This window comes from Aulonocara sp. 'chitande type north' Nkhata Bay, linkage group LG12, assembly GCF_057382095.1.
Source record: "Aulonocara sp. 'chitande type north' Nkhata Bay isolate Kocher_YH1m ecotype deep benthic linkage group LG12, A_spYH_male_GT1.1, whole genome shotgun sequence".
Lineage (NCBI taxonomy): Eukaryota > Metazoa > Chordata > Actinopteri > Cichliformes > Cichlidae > Aulonocara > Aulonocara sp. 'chitande type north' Nkhata Bay.
This window is the reverse complement of record NC_141355.1, coordinates 27,812,070-27,837,710: the sequence shown is the minus strand read 5'-3', so window position 1 is coordinate 27,837,710 and position 25,641 is coordinate 27,812,070. Positions and strand designations below refer to the sequence as shown.

At 40.7% G+C, this 25,641-nt stretch overlaps 2 protein-coding genes and 2 long non-coding RNA genes across 11 annotated transcripts in view; 2 read left to right on the top strand and 2 right to left on the bottom strand.

The window, feature by feature from the left end:
• Positions 1–4,836, bottom strand: part of LOC147317626 (uncharacterized) — a 6,241-nt gene extending 1,405 nt beyond the window's left edge. Inside the window, exon 1 of the long non-coding RNA XR_015131868.1 lies at positions 4,011–4,836. This is a non-coding gene — a long non-coding RNA (uncharacterized LOC147317626). The remainder of the gene's footprint in view (positions 1–4,010) is intronic.
• Positions 1–13,363, top strand: part of nmrk1 (nicotinamide riboside kinase 1) — an 18,328-nt gene extending 4,965 nt beyond the window's left edge. For 2 of the 3 annotated variants that reach the window (XM_086314777.1, XM_086314774.1), the window contains exons 2-8: positions 10,474–10,564; positions 10,645–10,693; positions 11,482–11,677; positions 12,035–12,106; positions 12,234–12,340; positions 12,472–12,555; positions 12,900–13,363. In XM_086314777.1, the coding sequence (XP_086170903.1) occupies positions 10,475–10,564; positions 10,645–10,693; positions 11,482–11,677; positions 12,035–12,106; positions 12,234–12,340; positions 12,472–12,555; positions 12,900–12,910 (609 nt within the window). In that variant the 5' untranslated portion in view covers position 10,474 and the 3' untranslated portion in view covers positions 12,911–13,363. The remainder of the gene's footprint in view (positions 1–10,473; positions 10,565–10,644; positions 10,694–11,481; positions 11,678–12,034; positions 12,107–12,233; positions 12,341–12,471; positions 12,556–12,899) is intronic. The other variant, XM_086314776.1, reaches the window with a different exon arrangement.
• On the bottom strand, positions 5,469–15,003 carry LOC147317624 (uncharacterized). The gene is made up of 3 exons (XR_015131867.1): positions 14,747–15,003; positions 12,213–12,297; positions 5,469–11,671 (listed from the first exon to the last, which is right to left on the bottom strand). It is a non-coding gene; the product is annotated as an uncharacterized LOC147317624 (long non-coding RNA).
• gghl (gamma-glutamyl hydrolase like) lies at positions 14,448–25,641 on the top strand. Of its 6 annotated transcripts, XM_086314769.1 has the most exons (11): positions 14,448–14,659; positions 14,784–15,054; positions 16,474–16,671; positions 16,814–16,928; positions 17,316–17,366; positions 17,456–17,540; positions 17,988–18,126; positions 21,916–22,022; positions 22,405–22,498; positions 22,587–22,724; positions 22,895–25,125. In XM_086314769.1, the coding sequence occupies exons 3-11, from the start codon at positions 16,554–16,556 to the stop codon at positions 23,122–23,124; spliced, it is 1,077 nt and encodes a 358-aa protein (XP_086170895.1). In that variant the 5' UTR covers positions 14,448–14,659; positions 14,784–15,054; positions 16,474–16,553; the 3' UTR covers positions 23,125–25,125. The 6 variants fall into 6 exon arrangements, with proteins under 6 accessions (XP_086170895.1, XP_086170896.1, XP_086170894.1 ...); XM_086314770.1 differs by having other exon boundaries at positions 14,448–15,054; positions 16,497–16,671; XM_086314768.1 differs by having other exon boundaries at positions 14,448–15,054.

The following is a 25,641-nucleotide window of genomic DNA, read 5'->3' as shown; positions in this document are numbered from 1 at the left end:
TATTACCCCTCTTTGTCCGACATGACTCACACCGTGAAAATGGCGGACAAGGATTGGCAGTAGTGAAGATGGGAGGGCAATCAAACCCTCAAGGTTTTTGTATAAGCCGTCTCTGTTATCTAAGGTACAATCATTACTTTCCCAGTAAGTGTAATCTAAGGCAGAGGCTTGCTCTTGTATGAATTTTAGGTCAACATTTGTTTCTAAATAGTCTGGGAGCGTGACAAGTGGCAGCTGTAAAGGCAAAGATAATACTTCCTTTCTGGGTGGTTGCTGTGAGGCAGCAGCTGCTTTCGCGGTTACGTCTGCAAGAGCATTAGAAAACATAGCTGTTATCAGTATCTGCAAACATTTCACCCTTTGTGTTAAATGAAATACACAAGTTCATTTTTGCCATTAAATCTCTGCCTAATAAATTCACAGGCGAGTTTGGAATAATTATGAATGGATGATATGTAATTTCGTCTGGTTTTGGGCCCCAGCGTGTTTTTAGAGAATGAGTTTTGGGGCATTGCACTAGAGTTCCGTTTATTCCCATGGTGTTGATGCACACAGAGGAAACAGGCCCACTATAGAATTTTCCAGACAGTGAACTTTTAGTGGCTCCACTGTCAACTAAAAAGGAATAAGTCTTTTCACCTATCTCTATATCTAACATGGGCAAGCTTTCTGTGTTACGGGACAATTGCAAATGCAGCATCGTGTGTAGTGCTTCACACTGTCCCTCATCATCACCTGGGCCTCCCTATGGTTGGTCCAGTCTTTCGTTATCATATGGATGGGGATTAAAATGTGGATTATAAGGTTGCTCCCTAAGTGCAAAGGGGCCGTTTCTTTGATGTGATTCCTGTCTGCGTTGCCAGTTACCTTGTCTGTAAGAGCTCTGCTGACGCCTAGTGGCAGGAGCTGGTCCTGTGTTTTGTGGTTGAGACCTATGTGCTGCTGATTTGCATTCCCTCCAGTGTCCTATTTTTCCACAGTAAAAACATACGTCTCCACTCCTATCTCTCCTTCTGAAATCTCCCTGCTGCGCTTGTTGAGGGGGCGGGGCCCCTGCATACTAGGGCTGCCACAAACGATTATTTTGATAGTCGACTAGTCACCGATTATTTTTGCGATTAGTCGACTAATCAGATCATCATCCATTGAACGTAAAAGTACAGCTTATTGCACCAGCAGCATCTGCTCTTATATAACTATCATTAGCTTACAGCTTTAAGTGTTTAAGGTCTGTGCTAACTAAAAATAAAGACAAGATGATAGTTAATTGAATTCTAATTAAATGTGCAGATTGTTTCGGTGGAGTTTAATAAACTCAGCCGATTTACTCAGGAACAAATAAAATACTGAAAAAAGCCAAACAATAACATTTTTAAGTTATCTAAGTGACTTGTATATGTTTAACCTGAGTAGGGCGGTGGGTTTGAAAACGATCTGCCGGGAGTCCGGTGCTCTCATGGCCCCCGGCTAGCTATCGAGCTAGTGGGTAACAGACGCCTCCGAAAACGTCGGAGCGCTTTTGAAAATATGTGGTGTCTTGATAAACTGAGCAGATATTTGAGGTTTACACAGCTACATTCTCGCCTGAAAATATGTTAAACGTTTATTTTGTGACCCAGAAAGAATAATAAGAGTAACATTAAAACTAACTAGCTGCCGCCATTGTTGACAACTGCGCTGGGCCGCGCTATGAATTCTGGGACACAGTTTCTTCTTCTTCGGGGTTTAACGGCAGCTGGCATCCTTGTACATGCAGTGCTGCCATCTTCTGTTTCAGTCCGTTATTACACTCTTAAATCCTGCTACTTATTCCTGCTTTTGGGATCTTACAAAGCTTCAAATGACGCGTCGACTATTAAATCAGTCGTCGACGATTTTGATAGTCGACGTAATCGTGACTAGTCGACTAATCGTGGCAGCCCTACTGCATACATCATTTTTTCACTTTCCTCTGAGCCTTCAACATCAAAATTCAACATCATCTTAACACTTTTAGCCTTCGTGCTGTTGGGGAAAAGATCTGCACCAGCTTTTGTTTTGACAAGTGTGATAAAGTTCTTTATTTTCATGTCATAGAGATTATCAGTGGCAGTCAGCTTCAATAGTTGTGAACATTCTGGATGAATATTGTTTAAGAATGTTGTTATGAAAATCTGATCATTTCCTCCTTCAGGCATGCATGCCTCATTAGTCCAGCAGTGTGTGAAACGTTTCATAAAAACTAGAATGGATTCATCTGGCTTTTGCTTACACATGGTTACTGCATTTAAATCAATTTTATCTCTAGACATTGTGAGCAGAAATTTCTTTAGATTTTGAAAAAAGGCTGTGATTTTGTCATCGTTTATCCACAAAAACGAGGTGGTGTTGGCTGCTTGGTCATTTTTAGGGTCTAGTTCCTCTACTTCTTCAATAAGCTGAGATTCAGTCACACCTGGGATTCGTTGACATAATATATATCTATAATCAGGCCCACCCAAGTGGTGGTATCTGGTACTTCTCTGTAATGCAGAAACAAAGGCTGTAGGATTTTTTAGAGGATCGGGAAGTTCTTTAATGGTTGCTGCTAACTCTGAAATTTTAGGGGGTTGAATGCAACACATGTCCCCTATTATCATGAACGGAAGGGAGGTGCTGACGTCATTAAATTGTGATCCCTGCTTTTCTTTATAACGGGTGTTTTTGTGGGGGCCCTCTTGAGTTTTTTCCTCTTTTTTCTGCTTTAAGTAGTTCCTTATTAAATTTCTGGTGTTAGTTATTGCTTTTGGCACAGTCAAACCATTCGCTACTCTAGTGTGGCGCTGAACATGATTATCTATGACGGAAACGGCTTCCTGCAGTTCAGCTTCCGTACGTTCAGTTAAAGGATCTTTCATGATTTCCTCACACTCTGCCATTAACTGTTTTGTTTGCTTTTTATGTTCCTGTAACTCTCTTTCTCGTTCAGTGTATTCTCGTTCCTGTCTTTGATCTAGGTTAAACCAGTCATCTTCTTCTGATTTAGGTGTCATTTCAGTGCCTTCCTCACTCTTTTGGGATTCTGCTGTTATATCAGGATATACGCGCTGATGACGTGCAGCCGCCGCAGCAGCTATTAATTCTGTTTTTTCATCATAAGGCGGCGGAGCCGTAGGTTGAACGGATGGGCATATAAGGCTAGTTTTTTTCTGCAGTGGATTTACTAGAGCCTACACTGGCTTGATTTAAAGCATTTACGTCTGGCTCGGGTCCCTTTTTCCATAGCGGTAGCATGCGATTGGTCACATCACGACATTCTATCATATATTTTTTACAGGACTTTTTTAATCAGCCTACTTTCCTTATCACAAATAGTATTTAACATTTCTACTGACCTGTTTTCTGGCGATAATCGTTCGGGATAGGGCTCCGGAAATACATTAGGATGCATTAAACTTATAGTTCTTAAGTTCGAGACGAAATCAGTCACGTAAGCACTTCCGCATGTTCTGGATACGTAATCATGGAAGTCTTCATTGATTCACGAGCGTGGGTTAAACGTAACCGGAAGTGGGAGTCGTACTGAGCCGCTATTTTTATATTTTATTTTTTTCGGTTTTACAGTTAATTTTGATTTTTTATCGGACCCGTCTAAGGTCTTTGAATTATTCTGACCCATGGTCAGTGATTTCCAGAGGGGTTTAGACGCTTTGAAGGATTTAAGTTAGTTTTTATTTTTGCTGTGGCACACCTGAGGTTACTTGATTTTTTTGCTAGCAATTTTATCTTTTTAGTGAGCAACTTCTCACTTTTTAACGAGCAACTTCTCGTTTTATGACCCCAGGCAACTTCCTGTGTCCTTTCTGCTTTTATTTACAAAACAACAGGCAACTTCCTGTGTTTCTATGTGGGCCACTAACGAAGGCTCCTCAGCGTATCCCACTTGTTACTATGTGGGCCACTGAAGAAGGCCTCGTCAGCGTATCCCGTTTCTATGTGGATCACTGAGAAAGGCATAACACAGTCTTATAAAATAAAAGACGAGTGCCTACCTTCGTCAGGATCCCACTTCTGACACCAAAATTGAAGGAAACGGTTTCCAAGGCCTAATCCGTGGATCGACTTCCTTCGAGGCGTGGACGTCTATCAGCAGAGAATGTACCTTCACCTATCAGCAGAGAATGTCCCTTAGTCTGTAACACAGTCAAATATATTCTCAAGCAATATTCAAGCATGCCATTCAGCGTGTTAGTACGAGCTCGGGAGCAGCTTGGGAGAACAAGAAAACAGAGACTGCTTTAGATTGTCTTCCCAAATTGACTCAACTTTATTCACAAGTACAACAGTTTATATAGAGGGTAAAATTCATGAGACAGCAGATTATCAGTTTAAACCAGTACAGACCAAGATAAGGGAGCGTCTTCCTGCCCTTGGGTGAAGAAGCATCCTTTGTGTAGTTTATTAGTTCAGCTACAATTGTGATTATCTCAGCGACGTATTTTCAAGGCACAAAACAAAGAGTTCTTTCATTAGTGAAATCTGAAACAAACCATTTGGCCTCAACAGGCGTCTAAAAGATTAAGAAACTAATGTAGCTGAGGGAGTGATCTCTGTGGTATTTCAACCTTGTACCAGCCTGTGATTCTCACACATCAATTCTTGGGTCAAAGAGAAAAATAACTAAAACAAAGGGGCCTTATTGAATGACAGAGTTTTCCTGCATAATGTCACTATAAAACAATATCCAGTAAATGCTACCATGGTACTAAAATACCTAACAGTTACTGATACTGAACTTTATTTTATTCATAAGGTTAGTTAGTAGAGTTGCCAACCGTCCAGTAAAAAACGGAATCGTCCGGTATTCAGAGAAAATATTACGCGTTTTGTATTGAGCTGAACAGGAACACAGTTTGTCCCGTACTTCAGCTAGAATGAAAAAGACACAAAGCTGGAGTTATTCTGTGTCTTTGCTGCGCAGCTGCTTCTTCTTCTCTCATTCTCTCCCCCGCCCTCTCCTGTTGCTACTTCAATCATGAAACTGATCAATGATCAGCTGATCGTCTTTTCTCTCTTGTTTGTTAATCGCTCACTTTGCGCCCGAAAGCAGAAACCAGCGAACGCGGTCGCACTAAACAACAGCAGCACGTTTAAGCTTGATCACCTGTTGTTAGAATTTATTTAATATTACTTTCTAGTATCAGCTGATGTTTGCTGGAGCCATAGCTGTAAAGCTGCTGGTCATGATATCGGTTTGGATATGTGGTGAGAGGGAAACGTGAAGATGAAACCAGGAGATGTCCTTACTGAATCATCATAGCTGAACAGGTGATGGAGAAACAGGTTTACCTTTTAGGTGACATGAATGAGTTGAAGGGAAGTTATGAACTGTTTCTGAGAGACAAATAGCACCAGGATCCTTTGTAGCCGACAGCTGGTAACTGTGCAGGGGCGGATCTAGCAAAGTTTTTGCCAGGGGGCCAGGTAGGGCATTAACAGGGAGAGGGGGGCACAAAGAAATACTTTTCTTTCTTATTCTCATTTAAAATATCTAGCGTTTATTTAATAATTATCAGAGTCTTACAACAAACGATTGATAGATTGATGCATATATACCATCAGAACAGTGTACATCACTGTCACAACAGCGTTTTTTTTTTTTTTTTTTCATTTAAAGGGTTTATGATTTTTCCTATAATGGTGGGCTAGTCAAAATGCCCAGGGCCAATTTTTTGTCTCAGTCCAGCCCTGTATGCAGTCTGGTGTTACCTACAGCTTCCTATTCGGAAGGCAGAATTTCCGAGTTCTGAGTACAATCGAAAGCAACACGATTGCAGTTTTCCTGTTGGATGTAAAAAGCGCATGTGATGCTGTGACGTAGGGCTAGAATCATGGTGGAAGTCGACGATAGTCCAGGCCTGGGATTTCTCTCCTGGAAATATGCACATTATTTTTTCCTTTCTGTTGATAGGTGGCACACTGCACTTGTGGCAGGATAGTGCTAACATGTAAGCAAGCTAGAAGACTGGCATCCTTGCCGGGTATCCAAGTTAGGGAAGCAACACATTAACAAGAGAATTCTGAGTAAAGCCAAAGTTACTTACCTTAGTAACTAGTTACTTTGAAAGTAACGAGTAACTTGAGATAACTGAGTTACTTTTTATAGAAGTAACTAGTAATTTACTAATTTAAAGTAACTTACCCAACACTGATTATTGCAGAGTCTTTACCTTACAATATAAATCGACTTGAGGCGACTGTTGTTATGATTTGACTATGACTATGGACAAAAACCTGCTGCCAAAGGAGTGGGCAGGTCTTGAAATGAACTTTGAGGCAAGCCTGTGAAGCAACTATCAATGAAAGAGTGGGATGCTGTTCACTGGCATGACCTGGCAGTAAATACATTACAGCGTTACCGCCAGAAAGTTGATTCTGTTCATCTGGATGTAGCATTTTAACTTTTGCTAAAACGCTACGTTATGTCCAGAGGAACAGAATCAGATTTCTGGGATTTCGTCACATGGAGCGTGCATCAGGACATTACAAGCTTTCTGCCCTTTTCTGTTTCTTTCTGTGTGGTTAAAGGTAATTTAATTAAAAGAGGCCCAAAATATGAAAAATGTCATGAGGACATTTACACCTTAAATCATAAAATAAAGCAAGAGTTGACCTATATCGAATCAAATAAACAACACTTTAAAATAAGGCTATGAAGCACAGTTACTGTAGTTTTGTCAGCATTTATGATGTGACTCTCCCATTTCACCGTGACACATAGGTACTCTATTAGATTCAGATCCAGGGACTCTGGTGGCCACTACCAGCCTGAACAGTTCATGTTGTTTTCACCAAATTCTGACCGTACCGTCTGAATATTGCAACAGAAATTGAGACTCATCAGACCCAGCAACATTTTTGCAAACTTCTGTTGTCCAATTTTGGTGAGATTGTGTGAATTGTAGCTGATGTAGCCGATGTTGGTGACACCTGTTGTGGTCTTCTGCAGCTCTAAAACCCAGAAATCCCAGTAGATTAGCAGTTTTTGAACAACCTGGCTCAACAACCATGCCACATTAAAAAAAACTTAAATCATCTTTTTCCCCCAATCAAGGTTTAATTTCAGGTCATCTTCATCATGTCTACATGCATAAATCCAATCCAATCCAATCCAACTTTATTTATATAGCACATTTAAAAACAACAAAGTTGACCAAAGTGCTTTCCAATAATAAAACAGAGATAGCAGTTAAACCCATACTTTAAGCATACAATGAAATCAATAAACAAAACAAATATATAATTGAAAAAGAAGATAAAAATAAATCAACATGAGTAGAATAAACAATAAGATATACAATGAATAAAATTAACAAAGTAAAAAGATTAAGAATGACCAACAGCTGACTAAAAACTGACTACAAACTGGCTCTGATAACACTCCTAGAAGGCCTTTGAAAAAAAGTGTGTTTTTAAAAGTGATTTAAACATTTCAAGTGTTGGGGCCAGCCTAATATGGAGGGGCAGTTTGTTCCATAGTTTGGGGGCCACAACAGCGAAAGCTCGGTCTCCTCGGTGTTTAAGTCTCGACATGGGGACAACAAGGAGTGACTGGTCAGATGATCTGAGAGACCTTTGTGGAGTGTATTGGTGTAAAAGGTCTGACAGGTAAGACGGAGCCAGGCCATTTAAAACTTTAAAAGCAAGCAATAAAATTTTAAAATGAATTCTAAAATGGACAGGCAACCAGTGTAAGGAGGCAAGAACAGGGGTAATGTGCTCACGTTTGCGTGTCCCTGTCAACAGGCGAGCAGCAGCATTCTGGACCATTTGCAAGCGTGATAGTGAAGCCTGATCAATACCAATATAAAGTCCATTACAGTAATCAAGGCGAGTGGTCACAAATGCGTGCAAAACTTTCTCCAAGTCACAAAAAGAAATAAAAGGTTTTACTTTAGAGAGCTGCCTCAACTGAAAAAAGCTTTTTCTCACCACTGTATTTACTTGTTTGTCCATTTTAAGAGCTGTGTCAAATTTTACTCCAAGGTTGGTGACAATTGATTTGACACACGATGTAAGAGGACCCAAGTCAGATGGAGGGACACCAGGTCCATTCGGCCCAAATATAATGACTTCAGTCTTCTTTTTGTTAAAATTTAAAAAATTCAGAGCCAACCATGCTCTGATATCCTTAAGACATTCTAAAATAGGCCTGAGGGGGTTAAGGTCATTGTGTTTCATCGGTAGATAAATTTGACAATCATCTGCATAAAAATGAAATGAGACTTTATGTTTTTTAATAATATGGCCAAGGGGAAGTAAATAAATACTAAAAAGAAGGGGCCCAAGGATGGATCCTTGAGGTACACCACATGGGAGGGGGGCGGAAGATGAATGAAATTTACCAAGTGAGACTGAAAAACTTCTATCAGAGAGGTATGATTTAAACCACTCCAAGGCAGTGCCTCTAATTCCAACATGATGTGCTAGACGATAAATCAAAATATTGTGATCTACTGTATCAAAAGCTGCTGTGAGATCCAAAAGCACAAGTAAGACAGACTTCCCAGAGTCAGCAGTTAATAAAATATCATTAAAAACTCTCAAAAGTGCAGTCTCTGTGCTGTGAAGTGCTTTAAAACCAGATTGAAATACCTCAAAAATGTTTTGACTCTCTAAAAAAGTCTGCAGCTGTGAGCACACTTCTTTTTCTAAAATTTTAGAAACAAAAGGCAGCTTTGAAATAGGTCTGAAATTACTCAACAAAGAGGCATCCAAGCCAGGGCGTTTCAGCAGAGGCTGGACCACTGCCTGTTTAAAAATTGCAGGTACATGGCCTAAAGTCAGGCTGCTGTTTATAAGCCTTTGAATATAAGGTCCAATAGTGCCCCAAACTTCTTTAAAAAAGCGAGGGGGAAGAACATCACTGGGAGAGCCAGACTTGATTTGGGTGACAATTTTACCCAGTTTAAATAGAGACACAGGTTCAAAATGGCTAAAAATTGCTAAAGGCGTAAAAATAACAGAAGGGTCATAAGAAGGGAGTAAAATATGTGCTCTAATAGATAAAATCTTCTCCACAAAGAATTTTAAAAAAGCTTCACAAGTTTCAGCAGAAGCTTCTATACAGTAGGATTGGGGAGGGTTAAGAACAGAGCTTAAAATACTAAATAAGACACGGGGCTTATGGCAGTTGTCATTAATAACACCTGCAAAATAGGCGGATTTCTGGTTCTTGACAATTTTCTGATATCTATGCCAGCTATCTCTTAAGATATCATAAGACACTTGTAGCTTGTCTTTTTCCCATTTGCGTTCTGCTTTTCTGCACTCTCTTCGAGCAGCCCGAGTGATGTCGTTCAGCCACGGCTCAGACTTCAATTTAGGCCGCCTGACCTTCAGAGGAGCAACAGTATCCAGAATGATTTGACAAGTAGATAAGAATTTTGCAGTCAGCACCTCAGTGTCGGCACAGACTGAGAGCTCTGAGTCAACATTTAAGGCCTTATTAAAGGCGGTAGAGAACTGGACGGCACTTGATGGTTTAAACATGCGAGAAGCAGTAGGAGGGCCACAGGTAGTGATATTACAGGGAAGAGAAGTTTCAAACAATACAGGCATATGATCAGAAAAGACGACATCATAAATTTGAAGATTATAAACAGGTAAACCATAAGACAAAACCAGATCCAGAGTGTGTCCATATTTATGAGTGGGACCAGTGACAGACTGCAAAACATTAAAAGCATCAAGTAGGTTTAAAAAGTCCTTTGCCAATGGTTTAGTAGGACAACACACATGAATATTCATATCACCCAAGAATGCAATGAGTTGCTGCCATGTGCCTCTGTCAGTGCGCCCCAGGCCAGCTGTGGCTACATTGTAGCTTGCCATCACCAGTGTGTGAATGTGTGTGTGAATGGGTGAATGACTGAATGTAGTGTAAAGCGCTTTGGGGTCCTTAGGGACTAAGTAAAGCGCTATACAAATACAGGCCATTTACCATTTACCATATGATCGGCCGATTAGATATTCACGAGCAGTTAAGGAGGTGTACCTAATAAAGTGACCAGTGAGTGTATATACACACAAGGCTGATTAGACAAAGGTGAAACTAGAAAGAGGGCAGGAAAACTGTCATATGTGATGACAAGGTGCAGGTGGAAAAAAAGATAGGAAAGGCAAATAAAACAGGAAGTGGAAAAGAAATTAAGAGACAAAACAAAGGGAGAGACAAAAAGGAGCATCAGAATAATTAAAAAACGTATTCAGTTATTTATTCATGAACATATGGATGGCAAGAAACCTCTTTGTCAGTTGCAGTAATTTCGATAATGGAAGGAAACACTGGCTGAGCAGGACATTTTACAGATAAACATTTCTGTATTGACTGTAATTTCAGAGAGTTTAGTTAAATGAAAGAGGCAAACATTAAAAAAAATATCAAGGCTATTTTTGTAGATTTACTGTTAAAAGTACATGTTCATTAGTTAATGTATGTTCTTTTTCCTTTAGGATGACCAATGGAGGAAAAACTACACTTGCCTCAAGTCTGCAAGAGCAAATACCCAACAGCTGCATCATTGCACAGGATTCATATTTTAAGGTAGACTGTGAGGCTGTGTTCAAGGCATACTGCTACTTTTCCAGCCTTGGTGCAAGCATCACATATGCTTCTTTCTTCAGGATGACTCTGAGGTGCCGATGGACAGCAATGGGTTCAAGCAATATGACAGTAAGGACAATTTGCTTTACACCGTATTACAACATATTAGATAAGACTTATCTAGGACAGATTATTGGAAAAACCTGTGGTGATAAAAGCTAGAAATAGGTTGTTTTTTCTCATAGACCTCTATACAATTAGACTTCTTTGTGCAGCAAGAAAAACCGCCCCCTACTGGTCAGTAGAAAGGTTGCAGGTTTTATGGCATTTGTCCTTCAGCTTCACATTTCAGACTTGATGGCTACATTCATCTTTGATATCCAGACTTATGATCACTACAGAATTTGTAGTTCATCTGTCCATCTAAAAATATGACCTGTGGTATTTTTTTTTAATACACGAGTTCCCAAGTTTTAGCAAACTGGAGAAGTTTTTAAAGTCTGAAAATGTTAATATGCACCACTATTAGGGTCAATAACTGTGAAAAATAGTGTAAGGACATTAAGAAATCCTTTACATGTTTTAAAATTGCATAAAAATGTATGTAAAATATAGAAACGTGGTTGGTTGACTACAATAACATTTCTAAGCATTTTTAAAAAGAAATACAGGGTATTGTAATGTATTGTAATGTGGGGTATCACTGATTTTCTTCTCCATTCATTGCAATCAAATTAAAATTAAATGGTAAAAATGTTTCACAGAACTCAAGGTGACACCTTAAAAATCACTTTTTGTCAATCAACAGTCTGAAAGATATAAAAAAGCCACAATGGCAGAAAATAAAGGAGAAGTATCCAAACAATGGATGTAATATTCATTCAGTTATTAAATTTTTTTCATTTAAAATGTGAAAGAAAGTCATGCTCACTGGTCTATTCAAGTCCTCGAGGCTCTGCACATGCAGATGATGATGAGGGACGTTGACTCCTGGCGAAGAGATCCCGAGTCGTTCCTCAGACAGCAAGGCCTGGAGACCCAGCTTATAGAACCATCAGTCGATAACCAGGTGTTCGTGCTCATAGTGGAAGGCTTCCTCATTTTCAACTACAGGTACACAAATGAGGATTAAATAAAAGGACATCATGTGTGTTTCAGTTATAAATTTAGCAAATGAAAGCTTAAGATTTACAGGACTTTATATTTTGGAAAGTAACTAAATACTTTGTTTATAATACTGGAATTTGCTGTTCATGTCAGTTTTTATGAAATTCTTTTTTTTAAATCACTTGGGGCAATTATTGAGCCTTACGTTAAATGTTAGGCAAAGATACAGCACTGATTAATGTGTTATTGTTTCTAGAAAAAACTGACAGATATAAATAGAAATAATAATTTATACTGAAGAATTTGTGAATTGTGTTTATCTGATGGAGATTTCTACTGGTTTATTATGTTTTACCCTTCCAGGCCTCTGGATGAACTGTTTGACAAAAAATATTTCATGGAAATACCTTATGATGCCTGCAAGAGGAGACGAAGGTATTTATTTAATTATCGAGTATTTATATGAAGTTTTTGACATTTTTTGTGCACTTTTATTCTGTTGTATCGCTTAATGCAAAAAAAAGAAAGTAACTGTGTCTACCTTCTTTGCTGTCTTCAACAGTTTAAGAGTGTACACACCTCCTGATCCTCCTGGCTACTTCGACGGATACGTGTGGCCAATGTACCTGAAAAACCGAGAAGAGATCGAGAGCGACACATCAGAATTTGGTAAAAATGCATGTGTGATGATTAGAACAAATGATTATTAAACAAAACAAAACAAACAAACTGCACTATCACTGAATGATAAAATAAATGACACTGATGTGGGGTTTTTTAATGTGGCATTTTCCCCCCAGTATTTCTGGATGGTTTGAAGCCAAAAGAAGAGCTGCTGGCAGCTGTGTGTAAAGATCTTTGTCAGGAAATACAAAGACTCAGAGGTAAGTCTGTCTGCTTGATATTGTTTTGCTATTTTGTTTGAAATATATTATCTACTTTAAAACTAGATTACTACGTTTTATGTATACAATAAGAAAATCATCTGATCACAAAAATCTGTGTCAGGTATGCATGATTGTTCCTTATTCTGAAAAACAAGTTTTCCAGACTTTTGTAGTTAAATAATTTTAGTTTTAAATCATTTCTAAGATTAAGAATCATATGAAGTGCTTTCTGTATAAGCCAGCAAAAACACGAGGACCTAACTGTGCCAATTCATAATTTGAATAATAAATATTTATTATTTGAGTTTAAGTTTGTACCATTTTGTCTATTTTCTTTTCAGAGAAAAACTGAATTGACCAGCGTATTATTTATTTGCCATTTGAAGATGAAGATCACTGCTCCCATGGATGTTAGGACCACTCTCAATTAGACTAATGTGTGACTGAAAGGACCAAATTTAGCTGTGTGAATATCCTGGAATAAAAGAGCTGTAGCATCTGAAGTTATCTGCCTGGAGACTGAAGCAAATGTCTTTACCATAAATGTACAGTATTTTGAAAAGACAAACACTCTGGGACATATAAATGTGATGTTTGAGGACTTGCAGTTTACTAATCCAATAATCGTATCGGTATGTGTAAACTTAAGTTTGGTTTTAACTCCATTTTCTTACTCGATCCCTGCATCCTGTGAGGAAATTTTTAAAGTTTGTTTTTTTCTAATATGTTCTGTAGAATAAATTGTTAAGTGTACATCCATTAAAACAGCTTAACAGAAACACTAAACGTTATCTGATGTCTGTGTATCATTTATCATAATTCGTTGTTATCTGACGACTGAACTGAATATACTGGAGACAGATTAATCTTCCTCTTGTGTAGGGGTCAGCACAGACTTGTTTTTAGGTTTTAAAAACATAAAACGGCCTTTTAAAAATTGTATTTAAATTTAGATTTTGCTCTGCTAAAGGCAGAGGACACAAAACAGAAATATGGATGAGCCAGTTTCTGAAGAGGACAATGATATGAGGTCTTATGAGGCGGTCATGGGGACTGAAGCTGCTCTTCCTGTAACACACAAATTCAAAAGCGGTACCATCTTTTGGAGTCCAGTACCTTGTGGCTTATATGGCAGGGCAACTGCTACAAATGTCATCAAAATGACCCCTGGGATTGCAAGGTTTTCTGTGACAAGAATAAGTGACACCAAAACATGTTTTGATCTGGTTATGCCAATGTCACTAAAGAGAGTTGTCATTGGTGTGACAAATCTTGAAAAAAATGTCTATGGTGACATTTGGAATGACACTGATGAGGAATACCTGGACTATCTGTTGATGGGATACATTAACAGGGAGAAATATTTTCCAGGCAACAACGTCCCTTCAGACCTTTTGAATGATATGAAGAGTCTTCAGATCTGACAACAGATACTAGAGCAAAATCTGACAAGCTTGCTTCCATCAGGGGTGACTCGTTGACATGACTACCAAGCAACACAATATCATGTTTCACAATTTCTTTGAGGAAAGTATTGCCTTACATATATACCTTACATTTAGTAACAGTAAGATAACTTGATAAGCTTTTATTTTTTAGAAACAAAAATCTCTTGATGTTCAGTTTACCTTTTGGGGGGCGGGGGGGGTTTCAGTTTTTATTTACATTTTATAGCATCCTGATTTTGTCATGGTTTACTTCTATTTATTTATTTTTTATTATTTGTTAACCTCTGTTCTTAGCCTCAGGTGGAATAGCTTGGCTAGCACCTTCCCTCTGATCCGCCCCTGGGTGGAGCCTTCTGGCTCATGTTGTCGTTCCCCCAGCTGTTTTCTATGGCGTAATCAAGAGCTTGGCTGTTGGGTGCCACAGTTCTCAGATTGTCCTGACATGGTGACCGTCAGGCCTCCTTGGTTTTGAGTAATTTCCTGCACTTACCTTGTGTAACCTGTATTTTCTGCTCCTCCTCTAGCTGCCAGGAAACCTTTGAACTCCAAGTCAAACACTCCTGTGGACTGTGAGCACCTCCAGGCAGTTTTTCTTATTTACTACCTGCAAGTGGAATGACTTACAAGGTCTCCGCCTGCGTCCTTTTGACCAAGTACTCCTTTTGAACTCCCCCATGCCATCTTTTTATGTTAGACTTTTACAATCAATTACAAATACAGCAATACTCATTCCTACTTACCTGGTACTCCACTAATAGTCACTCTCCTGTCTGACAGAGCTCCCAGTAGCATGGCTGTTAACTCAGTTAAGCAACTAGTCACTTACAAGAACCTGCTTTTCCGTTTTCTAATGAAGACATGCAAACATCTGCTTGACTCTGCTCACGGAGTCCAGTTTATACCAAACTATGCCTTTTTTGGAGTTGTTGTACTTTTGCCCATTTGGAAGAAAGCTCGGGATGCAAACAATCCTCCATGAGTGGAAAGGCTGGAGTGCTCAAATGGTGCACAGTTGTTTTGGTGACTCAAATCCTTCCTAGTGATTCAGGTTAGTCCTTTAACATATGAAAGTAAAGCATTAAGTGACATTTTACATAAACATTATGTATGGCATTTAAATGCATGTTAAGCTTCGGTGGTTACAATAACATCTTGTTGTTGCATAACGTGTGTTTGCCTAAACCGAATGTTGAATTTTTCCATTTACACAAGCAGCCTTCATGTCAGTGTTTCCTTATGCCCGCAAGAATTTGGGCGGGCTGTATTAGAAACTGTTAAGGTTCAAAATATTGGGGATGGAGACAAGAGAAAAAACCACAATAACAACACTGGTCCGGCCGGGTTGAGTCAAACGATGATTTAATGATCACACACGTGGGAGATGGACACTGATGCAGACAGCCTCAAAATCTCAAAATGGTGGAGCATTGCTCAAACATTTATAGCCTCTGGTGCCTCCACCTTATCATAAAAAGCCTAAACATTCACATGCTCTCTCTCACACAGCGCCTGAGCTACGACCTTGGCTCCCTGTTTATCTGCTCCTGCTGAAATGGGGCAGAAAACTCCAGCACACTCTGTTCTCTTCTACTCAGACAAATTAGACAATAACCTTCTGCGAACAGTATTTCTTATAACTCAGCAATATAATGCATCATAAAACAATATCATTCATTCACAACAAGTCAGCAATTTAATGTAATGCAAATCAGTTTAACTAATGCAATAGTTATCAGCTTCTTCTAATTCAGGAGAATAATGCAAACTAAAACTACATAATAATTCACAATCTTTAATTAGGGGTATAACATGGCATAAAATAATATCATAATTTTACAAAACCCTTGGAGCACCAATTGCTTTTTTTTTTTTTTTTTTTTTTTTACCCTCTTCCTAAACCATAAGCCATCTGTCTGCATAATTTAAGGTAGGAATGTGTGTTCATCAGTGGTTGAAGTTACAAAAAACATGTGTTACACAATCTGTGAATCAACTGTATCGGTTACAAAATCAGTTGTTTTTGCCACTTTAACATAAAGCATTAGAAAAGTTGCGACAGTCATGCATGGGGATTGTTATTTTGGTCTCTTATGAGGAACTTGTATTTAAACAACACTATTGGAAAAATACGCCTGCAACACCTTTAAACTTTTTAAACTTTAACTTTGGAACAGAAACTTGTCTGACAGCAGTTTTTATCCATGCATGAACCTGCAGCTGGCTGCTATAGTGGTCACATGTCCTCTACTATAAACCTCAGCACAAACCAATGAGGCTACGTAATTTCCAATAAACTCAATGATCAAAAATGTTGCCAAAAACTCCGCGCTGTCAGCAAAACCTTTGTTTACCTCAGCAGTCATGTTGCTTGACCGGCATGTGCGGTACAGGAGTTGTCACATGTAAATCTGGGCATTCCTCACTTCCCTGAACTGACTATATCCTGTTCTAACACGACTTATACAAGTCGGCTGCTTTCATTATCCACAGCTCTGACAGCTTTGTAAAAGAAGACTGCTCTGCTGAACTAAGCTGGTGACCAAAAACATGTTTAACACAGGTGTTTCGACCTATCTGTGCTTGTTTTTTGCCTGCTGCTTCTGCTGCAGCAGAGCTATGCCGACTAAACGCAACAACGAGGCTGTGAATGACAGATCTGTGATAGGTGAGTAAAATACACCATCAGGACTTTATATTTGGTATTTCACTCACAGAGATGCACATCTTTAGAAAGCAGAGCGAATCACTTCTGTAGCTGTGTCCCTGTTGACTGTTCAATCAGAGCTGCTGTGATTTTTGTTCCACAGGTGTTTTAACTCAGGTTGTTACAGATGAAATTATGAAACCATTTGGGAGGACTTACATACCTTCCTCTTACGTGAAATACATCGAGTCTGGGGGCAGCAGAGTGATGCCTATAAGGTGGGTTGAGTCATTTAAGAGTAAAGATGAGCTTTTAAAGAAGTCTGTTCTGTTGGCTCCAATGAAAAGGAAAGAACTGGGTGTATTTAGAGCTCATTATGCCTATTAAACCTCACTCAAAACAAGTGTCTTTAAATCTGCATATTAAAAACAGAGAGAGGGGTTTTTTTTAGTTTTTTTTTAAGGAGACTCATTTTGAGTCATTGGAGCTTGGTGACTTTGCATCAGCGTTCAACATTAGGTGAATGTTAACTCGCCTAATGTTTACGTTGTTGCTGACATTTTGTGGAAGAAGAAGAAGTTGACCCCCCTGTGTGAGCTCACCATTGTGTAGTCTGAACAATGGAAAATAGTACAACGCTCATTGTTTTTTGTTTCCCTGCACAGATTAACTCTGACTACATCTGAATATGAGAACATTTTCATGAAGATAAACGGGTGAGCTGCTGTATATTGATTTAAATGTGTTGGCAACTGAAATTTGTGTCTAAATAGATTACATTATTTGCCATGTGATGTCGGTTCAGGTTGATTTTCATTGGGGGAAATGCAGATTTGGAGACTTCAGACTTTGCCCGGGTGGCGAAGATTTTTTACAGGCTCGCTCTGGCGGTTAGTATAGAACATCATTCTCTGTTTATTGTTTTCTGCTTCAAAGCCTGTCTCGTTTGTGCAGAAATGAACTCCTCTTAGGGGAAGATCTTGTACCTGTCCTGAAGGTTTCCAATGCTTAATAGCAAAGAAAAATAAGAGCTTCTTTAACAACATTTGAACACTTACACTTGGCATTTTGAAATTCTGCTCTACAAAATTAACGTTAACTTCAATCAATTATTAATAGTTTGAGGTTAATCTTTGCACCGAGAACATTGTTTAAGATCAAGACTAGTTTGTTAATATGACGTACACTTGCCCTACATGTGCAGGACATTTAAGCTACTGTTGATTGCAAAAGGGAAAAAAAATTTAGCAACATTTTGTATGTTAGCGTAAATTTTCGTTTTGGTTTCCTGCTGTTGGTGCAGAAAAATTACATTTCCAACTTCCTGTGACTTTCAGGCTAATGATGCCGGGGACTACTTCCCTATTTGGGGCACATGCATGGGAATGCAGCTACTCACTGTGCTGGTGGCTGGTGAAAATCTCCTGACAAAAACCCCAGCTGAGAACTTAGCATTGCCCCTCAACTTAACCACAGGTTCGTGCTTGGTTGCTGTCTTTATGTGAATCTGTGTTATTTTTTTTACTCTTTGAATTAACTGGAGGAATGTGTTTTTGTATGTATGCATGCATGCAAGCAAGCTAGCTGGAACTTATTTTTTTCTCAGTGGTTAGAAACTTTTTGCAGAAGAGTGCCTGAACAAAACAATTGGTGTCAGTAGAGGCAAGTTACAAATCTGGGGGATTTTTGGCCCCAACTTTAAATGCTCTTTCTGCATATATGTGATGTGCTCTTTGGATGAGGTTGCTGTTGTAATTCTTTGACCCTAACTTTACTCTTACCCTAAGAACCCCCTCTTGAGCCTCTGTTCTTGCCCGGATGGTGTGGAACCTTCAACGGGTCCTTCAGTATCTGAGCTGCTCTAGAGCAGCATCTCCTGGTATAGATGTCCTGAAGGGAGGGGAGAGCAGTCCTGCAGCAGCGTTCTGCTGTACGCTCTCTGAAGAGCTTTTTTGTCCTTGACACAGCTGTTCCCATACCAGTATGTGATGTTCTGTGTGAAGATGCTCTCCACAGCGCCTGCATAGAAAGTCCTGAGGATCCCTGAGAGACCCTGAACTTCCTCAGTTGTCGTAGGTGGTGCAGGCGCTGCCTAGCCTTTTAGGACTGGACCTGAATGTGGGGAGATCATGTCAGATCTGAGGAGATGTGGACACTGAGGTACTTGAAGGACTATACCGTCTCCACTGGAGCGCCGTTGATGGTAATGGGCTTGTAGTCTCTGTGCTTACTCCTTCTGAAGTCCACCACCAGCTCCTTGGTCTTGCAGACGTTCAGCTCCACTTGGTTGTTCCGGCACCATGATGCCAGATTCTTCACTTCATCCATGTAGGCCGCCTCATTGTTATTGGAGATGGCACCCAACACCACTGTGTCGTCAGCAAACTTCATAATTGTATTGGAGCCATGGGTGGCCACACAGTCTGAAGTGCAGAGGGAGTAGAGCAGTGGAGAGAGGACACAGCCCTGTAGCGCTCCTGTGTTGATGGTGATGCTGTCGGAGACGCACCTACCCACCCTCACCACCTGAGTTCTGCCAGTGAGGAAGTCCAACACCCATGCACACAGACGGCTGTTGTGTCCTAGATAGATCCCTCAGCTTTGTGAACAGTCTGCTGGGCACTATTGTGTTAAATGCTGAACTGTAATCAGCAAACAGCAGTCTCACATAGTTACCCTGTTTTTTGTCCACGTGGCTAAGGATGGTGTGCAGAACATGGGCGATGGCGTCCTCCGTGGATCTGTTGAGTCATTAGGTGAACTGGAGCGGATCTGTGGTGTTTGGGATGGAGGATGAATCAGTGCAACTGGCCAGTAGTTATTTAGGCATGAGGGCTTGTTGTTCTTGGGCACAGGGATGATGATGATGGATCTCTTGAAGCATTAAATTGTTAAATTATTAAATTGTTCTCAAAAGCTTTGTCAGTTAGAGAACAAATAAAATAATCAAACTGAGATGCGTCAAAAAATATTCAAATTTATTCCCCCCAAAAGTCTATTTTTGCCTTTCTTCAGAGTGTGAGGTTAGACATATCAGCTATGATGACTTCTGAAGATCTCTGAACAGTTAAATTGCCTAGATTGTCTTATCCTAAACTGATATATCTATTCAGATGTCAAAGGAGCTTGCAAAGAAAAGCATCTGGACTTCTTTAAGTTACTTGAAGACGTTTCACCTCTCATCCGAGAAGCTTCTTCAGTTCTGAGGTCAAATGGTGGAGAGTCCCAGATATAAACCTAGTGGGAGTAACCCCCCACAGAGGGACCACAGGACCCCTGATGATCCTCTAATCGCCTGAGCCAAGGTGTGAAACTGGGTGTGGGTCCCAATCAGCCAGAGTTTCGGGTGCGTTCATTGTGAAACCTGGCCCCACCTTATCATGCGAATTCCTGAGGTCAGATGGCCCAGGATGTGAGTGGGCGTTAAGGCGTCAGGGAAGGGATCTCAAAACTGGATTATAGATGGCAGAGAGTTGGTGTCGTAAACCCCCGCCTCTGTTCAAAGATGGTCGCTCACAGTGGACATAGATGGCTTCTTTCACTCCTCTTTCAAACCATCTATCCTCTCTGTCCAAAATGTGAACATTGGCATCCTCGAAAGAGTGTCCTTTATCCTTAAGATGCAGATGGACTGCTGAGTCTTGTCCTGTGGAGGTGGCTCTTCTGTGTTGTGCCATGCGCTTGTGAAGTGGCTGTTTGGTCTCTCCAATGTAGAGGTCTGGGCATTCCTCGCTGCACTGTACAGCATACACCACATTGTTAAGTCTGTGTTTTGGCGTTTTGTCTTTCGGGTGAACCAGTTTTTGTCTGAGCGTGTTGCTGGGTCTGAAATACACTGGGATGTCGTGCTTGGAGAAAACCCTCCTGAGTTTTTCTGATACACCGGCTACATAGGGGATGACAATGTTGTTGCGTCTGTCTTTCTTATCCTCCCTCGCTGGTGTCTGATCTTCTTTTCTGTGCCTCTTTGCTGACTTTAAGAACGCCCATTTAGGATAGCCGCACGTTTTGAGTGCTTCCTTTACATGTGTGTGTGTTCCTTCTTTTTTCCTTCAGGCTTAGAGGGAACATGTTCTGCCCGGTGGTGTAGGGTCCTAATTACTCCACGTTTGTGTTCCAGAGGGTGATGGGAGTCAAAGAGGAGGTACTGGTCCGTGTGTGTGGGCTTCCGGTAAACTTCGATGTTGAGTTTGCCGTTCTCTTCAATGTGCACAGCGCAGTCCAGGAAAGGCAAACAGTCGTCCTTTGTGTCTTCCCTGGTGAACTTGATGTTTTTATCCACAGCGTTAATGTGCGCAGTGAAGGATTCCACTTCTTGTGTCTTGATTTTGACCCAGGTGTCGTCTACATATCTGTACCAGTGGCTGGGTACTCTTCCTTTGAAAGAGCCAAGAGCCTTCCTTTCCACTTCCTCCATGTAAAGGTTGGCTACAATAGGTGACACGGGGGAGCCCATGGCACAGCCATGTTTTTGTCTGTAAAAGCCTTCGTTGTATTTGAAATATGTAGTGGTGAGGCAGAGGTCTAACAGTGTGCAAATCTGATCGGGTGTGAAGTTGGTCCTGTCCTCCAAGGAGCTGTCTTCTTGTAGTCGTTTTCTGACAGTCTCCACGGCCTCCGTGGTGGGTATGCAAGTGAAGAGAGAGACTACATCAAAGGACACCATGGTTTCATCTGGATCCAGGGTAAGTTTCTGGACCTTGTCGGTGAAGTCGGTGGAGTTCTTGATGTGGTGTGGGGTGTTCCCCACGAGAGGCGCAAGGATGGTAGCAAGGTGTTTAGCAATGTTATAAGTGGCTGAGTTTATGCTACTGACTATGGGTCTGAGTGGGACAGCTTCCTTGTGGATTTTAGGAAGTCCGTAAATGCAGGGTATGGCATCCCCTGGGTAAAGGCGGTGATATGTAAGGCGAAACTCTGGCTGATTGGGACCCACACCCAGTTTCACACCTTGGCTCAGGCGATTAGAGGATCATCAGGGGGTCCTTTTGTCCCTCTGTGGGGGGTTACTCCCACTAGGTTTATATCTGGGACTCTCCACCATTTGACCTCAGAACTGAAGAAGCTTCTCGGATGAGAGGTGAAACGTCTTCAAGTAACTTAAAGAAGTCCAGACGCTTTTCTTTGTAAGCTCCTTTGACTACGATGACCTGGATGACTGAGAACCTTCAGACATATCTATTCAGATGTTTTTTCTTCTTTTGTGTTAAATGTGTTCAATTTTATAAGTGGACTTAATCAAATACCCTTTTGTGTTGCGTGCAGAAGTGCAGTCCAGCCGGATGTTCAATACTTTCCCAGATGAGCTCATCAATGCTTTGACCCAGGAACCTCTGACTGGCAATTTTCACAACTATGGAATTACAATAAAGGTACAGCATGAGCCTTCTTCTGACCAGTGTCGCCAAACAGAAAGTTTTACTTCCTCTGTTAGGTTTTGAATAGTTATTGTTTGGAGAAATAAAATCCCAGCCAATGATCACAGTTAGGAGCGTTCGTTTCAGCAGGGGTTTAACAGATATACTTTACAGATATATCTTTTAATCTGCATTCAGAATGAATTTGTCTGCCATGAAAAGAGTTGTCGTCATTTGAGCGGACATTAAACAAAGCATTAGTAGAAATGAAGCCCAAAAGCGAATTCTTCTAATAAATCCAAACAGTTCTGAGTATTGCATACAAGAAGGAGAGTTAAAATAATAACAAATAGAGACACTTAAATGATAACTGCTAATATGACGAATGTTCTCACAGGACTTCCAGGAAAATGAGATGCTACAGAGTTTCTTCACCATCTTGTCAACAAACATCGCTAAGAACGGAGCTCACTTTGTGTCAACTTTCGAAGGTTACAAGGTTTATTTTTTTATTTGGGAAGCTGAAGGATTTCCATGCAACAGCACTGTACCAAGAGATATATTGTTTTGTTCTGACAGGTAAAAGATATCCTTTCTACGGAGTTCAGTGGCACCCGGAGGTGAATCGTTTTCAGTGGTACAGAAAGCTGAACTTCCCTCACTCCCGTCACGCTGTGCAGTTATCGTCGCTGCTAGCTGAATTTTTTGTCAATGAAGGTAACATGACAAGCATGCATTATCAAAAAAACATACACTGTCACGGTCTGGCTGGCAGACTGTGGGGATGTGGGGAAGGAGGACCCAGGCGCGGAGCTCAAAGTTCAAGCAGTGCGTTTATTTACAGAGGGTGATATCAAACAACAATAAATCCCCGTGTTTTTCCCCAGACTCCCGTGTCGTGCCCTCCAAGTGCTCTCTGCTCCCGTGTCTGCACTCCCGGTGCTCGCTGCTCCTTAAGCCTTCCACGCTCCTCCTGCGGGAAACAATAGCGGCAGCAGTCAGGACACTGAACAATGGCAGGCATACACTACACGACCAAAACCTAAACTGGGTAACTAACGTGGAGTCCCAAGCAATGATCCCGCGTCGGTGGGAGCTCCAAGACTCTCTTAAGTAGCTCCCCCGACGAGGCCTGATCAGCAGCAGGTGTGTGGCTTCGGGTGTGGCCAGTCCCCTTGCAGGGCCACACCCTCCAGGCCTGACGCCGCCTATAAACAAGTGCTCAGCCACCCACACACACACATATACACAAGCACAGAGAAGGGGAAGCAACACCAAAATACACAACAATAGCACAGGTCCATGACTGCCCAGGGGTCCTGGGTCGCCCAGTCCCAGGACCCTGACATACACTGCTCAACAAAATTAAAGGAACACTTTTTAATCAGAGTATAGTATCAACCCAATTAAACTGGGATATTAATCTAGTCAAATAAGAAGCAGAGGGAGTTGTTAATCAGTTTTCAGTTGCATTGGTGTTACATGAACTCAACAGATGCATTCAGCTAGGGTCAATGTCACTACTGGTAGCATAAGGTGATACATGGACCCTACATAGGTTTCACAGGTAGTCCAACACCTCCAGGATAACACAGCAGCGTGTACAATGACCAAAAGGAGTTGGACAGAGCTATAGAAGGTCCTAACACATCACCAGGACTGGTATCTGCTCCTTTTTGAAACGAGGAACAGGATGAGCGCTGCTGGAGTCCTACAAAATCACTTCCAGTAGGCCACTAGTATGAATGTCTCTGACCTTTGTGGTGACCGCTATTTCCTGGTGAAACCAACTTAACTAATCAGCATCACTGATGCAAACCTTATATAAAACAGCGTGCTATCTTCTCATGAACTGCTTTCAGAACTGTGGGTATATTTATCGCCCTGTTTTGATCAGTTTCACTTGCAGACGTGAAAAAACAAAAAAAAAAACAACTTCACAGGACTGCATGCAGTGCTGTGTAAACTAGTAGCTTGCAGAACCACTTTTAGTGGCAATAGCTTAAGTAATCCTTTTGTGTGACTTTATCGGTCTGTCACGTCACTGTGGAGGAATTTGGGCCCTCTGTTCTTTACAGCAGTGCTTCAGTTCATTAAAGATTGCAGACAATTGTTTATGCACGGCTCCTTTAGGTTCCCGTGACAGGATTTCACTATGGTTGAGGTCTGGAATTTGGGCCGTTGCAACACCTTGATTCTTTCCTTTTGATTTCTTTTTTTTAGCCATTCTGTTGCAGGTTTGCTGCTGTGCTTGGGATCGTTGTCCCAACAATTTTGGATAAAGCACGTGAAGAGTACACTATGAATTTAGACGCTTTCGATTAAATTGGCTAAGTAGAAAGGCTACACAGGCCCCACTGTGCGCTGTAACAGGAACGGGAAGTGATACTACTTACCGCAGAGTGAGCTAACACCCAGTGAGATGCAGTGATGGAGCATCACTAGTATTTGAAGTTCATGGTTAACTTGGTGACTGCAAGGCATGCAGGTCCTGTGGCTGGAAAAAGAGCACAAATAATTACCCCCCCACCATTGTGCTTGGCAGCTGGTGTGAGGGGTTAGTGCTCATTTGCATTTTCTTGGTTTTCTCCAAACATCTCTACTTTGGTCTTGGCTTTCCAAAGAACTTTGTTCCAGAAATTTTGCAGTTTGTTCAGATGCATTTTTGCAAACCTAAACTGTGCTGCCATGTTCTTTTTAGGAAAAATGTCGCTTTGTCTTGGCAGCCCTTCCAAACAAGCTATATTTGTATCCATCAGTATACTCTCATGCATTGTAGCATTTAACATGGTTAAAGCCCGAGTATGAGATGTCTTGTTTTGGCTCTTGTTTGTTTTGTTTCTTTAAATTTCTGAGTAGTGCACTTGAAGTGAATTTGCTGGGATGTCCTCTTCTGGAAAAACTATGGCACACACCTAAACGCTCCAAACTTGCAAACTGTCAAAATTTCTGCTTGTATAGAAGGGGTCTATAAAATTGTTACTTGCTGTCGATTATTTTATCAAGTGAGTTTGATTAATTGCTATTAAAGAAGTAAACATATACTTAGTTTTTCACAGGATTTTCACATGACCGCCATTAAGCTATTTTATTCTAACGTAACCTAACCACATGTATGTCTGCTCTGCTTTGTTTAGCAAGGAGAAGTTTACATCACTTTGACAGTCCTGCAGAAGAGGAATCCTCACTGATTTACAGCTACTCACCTGTCTATGTCGCAAACATCACAGCATATGAGCAGGCCTACTTCTTCTGAGCTACTCCTGCAGCTGAATGGATCTCTGCACATGTAAATGTTTATATGCTCTAGTGTCTGTAGTACGCTCGTAAAGTCTGCTGGTTTTAATCTCAGATAATCAAAAGTGCTGTTTAAACCTTTGTGCTGATTCAGAGTATATTTGTATTTCACTAAGGAAGTATTTTTGCTGGCAATTATGGCATTACCGACCCAGAACTATTACTTTAATGGCAAAAATAACACATTAATGTGGTCGTTTATCATAGTGAAGTGTGACTGTGTTTGAAGTAAACATCAGGATAGATTTTAGGAGAACTAGGTCCACGTCTTTTGTACTTGGTTGTCATTTAATAAACAATTTTTTTAATGTGTGTGGCGTTTTTTTTTTTAAAATTT

Excerpts from the sequence above, each read along its gene's own strand:
- gghl (XM_086314773.1), top strand. The coding sequence starts at position 16,554 with ATGTTTAACACAGGTGTTTCGACCTATCTGTGCTTGTTTTTTGCCTGC. Across the intron at positions 16,929-17,315 it reads AGCAGAGTGATGCCTATAAG|ATTAACTCTGACTACATCTG; the intron begins GTGGGTTGAGTC and ends TTCCCTGCACAG. Across the intron at positions 17,367-17,455 it reads ATTTTCATGAAGATAAACGG|GTTGATTTTCATTGGGGGAA; the intron begins GTGAGCTGCTGT and ends ATGTCGGTTCAG.